Raw genomic sequence first — 6,560 nt, 5'->3', positions numbered from 1 at the left:
ACTATGTGTTGTTGTATGTGTCGAACTGCTTTGCTTTATCTTGGCCAGGTCGCAATTGTAAATGAGAACGTGTTCTCAATTTGCCTACCTGGTTAAATAAAGGTTAAATAAAATAAATAAATAAATAAAAATTAACAATATTTAATAAAAGTATAATTTCTTTATTAACTTAACATTTGATGAAGAGCAACAACAGGCACGATTTTCAAATAGATAAATAAATACATTCATAAATAGGCCTACATAAATAAATAATTAACCTTGATAAATAAATAAATACTTGTATAATATTGTTGTTTGACATTGCACATTGCATGATTGTAGAATAGAAGGCTTTTAAGCACAATCAAGCACAATTGTAAAACACAATAGTAAAAAAGATCTGCAAGTTCAAATTCATGTTCTGTTGGACCACAGAAGGCTATCAGAGTTGTGTTTCAGAATGAATTCTAGGGTGTACAGGAGCTCTTTTCGAACCACTTCCCAGGCGCAGTAACTGAAATTCTGTGAAAATAAAAATAAACTGTTAGGGCAATGTAGGGTAATATTGTCCTATGTAGAGATATTATCAAAACAATGTGTCTATTTGTTTTCAACCTATATTCTACCTTTTCTTTTAGGACTGCTGCAATGTTCCCAAAGTACGTCTTCAGGTCCTCTGCCCTGATGGGATAATCACTTGTATCCACACTGCCCATCATCTGCCAGAAGGAAAGAAAGAGGCAGGCGATGAATAATAATTAAAATGCATCCATTATAGTGTATTTGCTTGTACCCTACTTTTTATTTTAGGACAGCGGCGATGTTCATAAAGTACGTATTCGGCGCCTTTTACCTGACTAGATATTCACGTGTATCCACACTCCCCATCATCTGACACAAGAAGAAAATAATTCAAATGTCACCATACCACACTTAAACATTTAAACTATCTGTATTGGCATAGGTAGGTACTCACACATTTGCTCTCTTCAATCTGACGGTAGACAATGTTCTGAAAATACTCCAACTTCTGTTGGTCCCACATTGTCGGCAGTTCGTCAGTTCCAAACAATGTGTCGATGTTCTTCAATGTCTCATAAATTGCCTTAGCACCACTGCTGCTCAACTGAAACGGACAACAGCAATAATTTCAAATAACATAAATGGCAGTTCACAGTTTTCTACTTTCTAATCCTAACGGTTGCAAATACTCTTTCATGCTGTAAAGAACACTTGGATATGCTCGCGTGCCCTTACCTGTGGCGCGCCGGAGGTTGCAAATGCGGTGGCTGGGAATGACATGACGACATTCTCCTGCAGGCACTCAAGAGGAAAATGACCCCCCTGAAAGAAAGAGAAAACACATTGTTCCCGTTGAGCTATTCAGTTAAACGTAGTTGGATAATACATCTCAAGTCAAAAGTAATTTAAAAAATGTACCATGTCTCTCAGTAGGTTGTGGGTTGTTCGCACCAGCTGTCCTTGTAGCTGGCAAGGCATGGGCATCGAGAAAACTTGCACGAGGCAGAGGAAGGCGCTCATCCAAGTGATAGTCTGAATTGCCATTCTTAGGGTAGTTAGATGATCTGCTGAAGATGGTCATTGTTAGTTGAATATAATCCTGAAAATAATTAATTGAAGCCTGAAGCAATGATCAAATGATAGCATGTTGTTGACTTACCTGTTGCCAGTATATTGCAAATTTCCTCCAGTCAGAATGTGGTTTGTGTTCTGAATCCATATCTGCGGATTAACTTAAATAGTGAGGATTGAAAGGATGTACAAAAAGTGAAAGGGTGTCTCGCTAAATTAAGAGTTGAAATGAATGAATTTGGGAAAGTTTTGCCAAGTGAACCGCAAGACCGGATATCTCTTTTCGTGTGCTCCACTTCCCTCTCATCATGTTTCGAGTTTTCCTTCATAGGAGGCACATTGTCCTAAGTAGGTTTAAAAAATGTAACGTTGCTAAGAAAGACAGGGAGAAGGAGAGAGAGAGAGAGAATCGACCGCATAACTTCACAATGAATGCAGTCGACCTCTTCATGTCTTTCTCAACACCAAAATTAAACTAATAGCACTTTTATGAAGTAAGGGAAGACCTACCACAATGTTTGTTTGTTAATCACAAAACTGCTATTTGCATGTTTGTTTGTTTCTCACTCTCTCTGTGTGTCTGCGTGCGTGTGTCTGTGAGAGAGGGAGTGAGAGATGATCATTTAATATGATCTCGTTCTGTTTGCATCTTATGTCTTTAATCCCATTCATGTCTAAACATTCGAATTAAACTGTTGATATTAATTGAAGATTATATAGAAATTAACCAGCATTTTTATGACGTGTGTATCTGAATAATCAGGCTAACATTAACATTTGACCTTTTATAACTTACGATAAATTAAATTAACCAATGTGCTAATGTGTTGTGATAACATTATCGTAGGTTTAGTAGAAAAATACCTAAATCTTAATTCCTAATAATGCTACATCTCATTGTCTTGGATATGCTTAGTTAAAGGGGCAAATTCTGCGATTGCTACATCCAATTTTGGACTTTTAAATGAATGATACACAGGCTACCTATTGACTCTTGAAGAATATATAACTTTTAAAGGTCTCATGAGCTCAGTCCACCTGTCTTACCTCAACAGAACCCAAAATGTACTTTTTTATGACATTGTTTGAAACAATATACATCTAAACAAACACTATATAGCTTGAAAATGTAGTTGAAACTATAATGTTGATCTCTTGGATGGTCATTACTTGAATCAATAGCTCTCTGACAGCGGTAACTTTTCTGGAACCCCATCCCTCATCTATTTACCAGAATAGTGGTTGAGTGACCACTATGGTGTTGTTTTGAACTGTAGATTGCCTATTAACAAATGAATGCATGAAAGACTGAATGGATGAATGAATGGATGACTGAATATATAAATGAATGAAAAAAACTATATGATAATAGATGCATGTATTATGTCATTTAATAGTGTTATAAATAAATACATAGCCTTCACATATAAATAAATCATTCAGTCAGTAATTATATCAGCTATCAATCTATTAGCCGGATCAGAAACATGTCACATGTCTCCAATGATGATTATGTGTTTGTCCAACAGACCTCTTCTTCCTCATGGCTTGACTCTGCTGTCGACGAATACTTGAACTGCACCAGGTTGTCGCGATCCTCCACTCGCGTGATCTCCCATGCGCATGCGCTATGTTCCTGGAGAGCACACAATACATATATTTTTTTTCCCACTCATTTCAACCACAGCAGGTGCTTTGACACCACAACGGCGCTTGGAAGTTCCCAGTTTCATATGTGATTTGTGGCAGCGAAATGCATCCTATTTGTGGTGATGTAGAATTTGCTCAGATTCATTTATCCTCTATTCGAGAGCATTTGATATTGGACCCACCCAGTGGCGACCGGTTTTCCAAGCGAGCCCCACCTGTTTTGAGCCCCACCTGTTTAACCACAACAACAAAAAAGTTAACATTTGATTATCTTTTTTTGTTGTTGCCTGTTTAACTTGTTATTTTGGCATTAAAACATTTCACATATCAGTTTATTAACAATGTTAAAAAACAACAACAATCATTGAGTTGATAAAGCTGCATACAAACGTGGTCTCTTTTTTGCTTTCTCGAGTAAGGCAGTTCCAAAATGCAGGTGTTTTAGCCTAGCTCAATGATTTCTGTGGTGGTGTGGCAGCCAGCCAGCCACAAACAAACAAACACTGCACAAGAAGTTGGAAATCGCAAATTCAACAATGAGTGGATTGGAAGGAATCAGTGTCTGTGGGTGTTCGGTCCAAGTCTGGGTTTAAGGTTCTCTTTTCCAAGCTTAAAAGGATAAATATTCAACATTGGCCATGCTGTCAATCCAGCACGACTTCTGCCGTGTTCAAAACAACTGGAAACTGAGCTTTGAAATCTCAGACTTCAGTGAGTTCAAAACAACTCGGATCTCTGAAAAAAACTAGCTCTGACTGAGAAAATAGGTTTTGAACGGTCATCTAACTCATAATTGCAAGTCGGGAACTCGGGCTTTCTAGACCTCTGACGTGCAGATTACTGACGTCATGATTCGACTTTGTTTTTTTCAGAGTTCCCAGTTGCCTTGAAAGCACCATAAATCCAGAGAACACCAGACTTGGATGACAAAGATTGATGACAAAATTTGAATACTAATTTTGTCTCATTTCATCTCATAACTTAGCCTACGTGTTCTGGTGCACATGTAGCCTATAGTCTGTTTTAGAGAAATGTCATCATCGAATATCGTAAGAGCATTCATTGTCTGCTTATTAGCCCCGTTTTATAATCAAAAGGTTCTGACTTGGTGTACAGGGAAAACACTGTGAATAAGGTTGAAGCCCTAAGGTTGAAGCCCTAATAAGCCCTAATTCTCAATGGGTGATTCTTAATTATGCTATTGTGAAATTAAACAGAAAAACGTAATGAAAGTGAAAATTTTTCATACAAGTCTATGCAAAGAATTACATTTGGTCATCTATAAGTCTTTGCTAGGTAAAGCCCCGCCTTATCTCAGCTCACTGGTCACCATAGCAACACCCACCCGTAGCACGTGCTCCGGCAGGTATTATTTCTCCCCTTTGGCCTATTTATTGCCTTACCTCCCTACTCTTCTACATTTACACACACTGTACATACATTTTTCTAATGTGTTATTGACTGTACGTTTGTTTATGTGTAACTCTGTGTTGTTGTTTTTGTCGCTCTGCTTTGCTTCATCTTGGCCATGTAGCAGTTGTAAATGATAACTTGTTCTCAACTGATCTACATGGATAAATAAAGGTAAAAAAAAAAAAAATACATAAAAACACAACGACAGACTTGGATACAGAATGAGCACTCAGATTAACAATATTTAATAAAAGTATAATTTTTTTATTAACTTAACATTTGATGAAGAGCAACAACAGGCACGATTTTCAAATAGATAAATAAATACATTCATAAATAGGCCTACATAAATAAATAACCTTGATAAATAAATAAATACATGTATAATATTGCTGTTTGACATTGCACATTGCATGATTGTAGAATAGAAGGCTTTTAAAATCAAGCACAATTGTAAAACACAATAGTAAAAAAGATCTGCAAGTTCAAATTCATGTTCTGTTGGACCACAGAAGGCTATCAGAGTTGTGTTTCAGAATGAATTCTAGGGTGTACAGGAGTTCTTTTCGAACCACTTCCCAGGCGCAGTAACTGAAATTCTGTGAAAATAAAAATGAACTGTTAGGGCAATGTAGGGTAATATTGTCCTATGTAGAGATATTATCAAAACAATGTGTCTATTTGTTTTCAACCTATATTCTACCTTTTCTTTTAGGACTGCTGCAATGTTCCCAAAGTACGTCTTCAGGCCCTCTGCCCTGATGGGATAATCACTTGTATCCACACTGCCCATCATCTGCCAGAAAGAAAGAAAGAGGCAGGCGATGAATAATAATTAAAATACATCCATTATAGTGTATTTGCGTTTACCCTACTTTTTATTTTAGGACAGCCGCGATGTTCATAAAGTACGTATTCAGCGCCTTTGCCCTGACTAGATAATCACGTGTATCCACACTCCCCATCATCTGACACAAGAAGTAAATAATTAAAATGTCACCATAACACACTTAAACAGTTAAGCTATCTGTATTGGCATAGGTAGGTACTCACACATTTGCTCTCTTCAATCTGACGGTAGATAATGTTCTGAAAATACTCCAACTTCTGTTGGTCCCACATCGTCGGCATTTCGTCGGTTCCAAACAATGTGTCGATGTTCTTCAATGTCTCATAAATAGCCTTAGCACCACTGCTGCTCAACTGAAACGGACAACAGCAATAATTTCAAATAACATAAATGGCAGTTCACAGTTTTCTACTTTCTAATCCTAACGGTTGCAAATACTCTTTCATGCTGTAAAGAACACTTGGATATGCTCGCGTGCCCTTACCTGTGGCGCGCCGGAGGTTGCAAATGCGGTGGCTGGGAATGACATGACGACATTCTCCTGGTAGGCACTCAAGAGGAAAATGACCCCCCTGAAAGAAAGAGAAAACACATTGTTCCCGTTGAGCTATTCAGTTAAACATAGTTGGATAATACATCTCAAGTCAAAAGTAATTTAAAAAATGTACCATGTCTCTCAGTAGGTTGTGGGTTGTTCGCACCAGCTGTCCTTGTAGCTGGCAAGGCATGGGCATCGATAAAACTTGCACGAGGCAGAGGAAGGCGCTCATCCAAGTGATAGTCTGAATTGCCATTCTTAGGGTAGTTAGATGATCTGCTGAAGATGGTCATTGTTAGTTGAATATAATCCTGAAAATAATTAATTGAAGCCTGAAGCAATGATCAAATGATAGCATGTTGTTGACTTACCTGTTGCCAGTATATTGCAAATTTCCTCCAGTCAGAATGTGGTTTGTGTTCTGAATCCATATCTGCGGATTAACTTAAATAGTGAGGGTTGAAAGGATGTACAAAAAGTGAAAGGGTGTCTCGCTAAATTAAGAGTTGAAATGAATGAATTTGGGAAAGTTTT

The 6,560-nt window shown here is 37.6% G+C and overlaps 1 protein-coding gene and 1 pseudogene across 1 annotated transcript; both read right to left on the bottom strand.

Annotated features, from left to right (window-relative positions):
* Positions 1-321: 321 nt before the first annotated feature.
* On the bottom strand, positions 322-1,548 carry LOC139565316 (interferon alpha-7-like). The gene is made up of 5 exons (XM_071385536.1): positions 1,423-1,548; positions 1,240-1,326; positions 959-1,108; positions 609-701; positions 322-504 (listed from the first exon to the last, which is right to left on the bottom strand). The coding sequence occupies exons 1-5, from the start codon at positions 1,546-1,548 to the stop codon at positions 397-399; spliced, it is 564 nt and encodes a 187-aa protein (XP_071241637.1). The 3' UTR covers positions 322-396.
* Positions 1,549-5,038: 3,490 nt separating this feature from the next.
* Positions 5,039-6,282, bottom strand: LOC139564967 (interferon alpha-7-like; annotated as a pseudogene).
* Between the last annotated feature and the right edge of the window lie 278 nt (positions 6,283-6,560).

This window comes from Salvelinus alpinus, chromosome 36 (genome assembly GCF_045679555.1).
Source record: "Salvelinus alpinus chromosome 36, SLU_Salpinus.1, whole genome shotgun sequence".
NCBI lineage: Eukaryota > Metazoa > Chordata > Actinopteri > Salmoniformes > Salmonidae > Salvelinus > Salvelinus alpinus.
The sequence above is the reverse complement of the archived record's forward strand: the minus strand, read 5'-3'. Positions and strand labels throughout refer to the sequence as shown.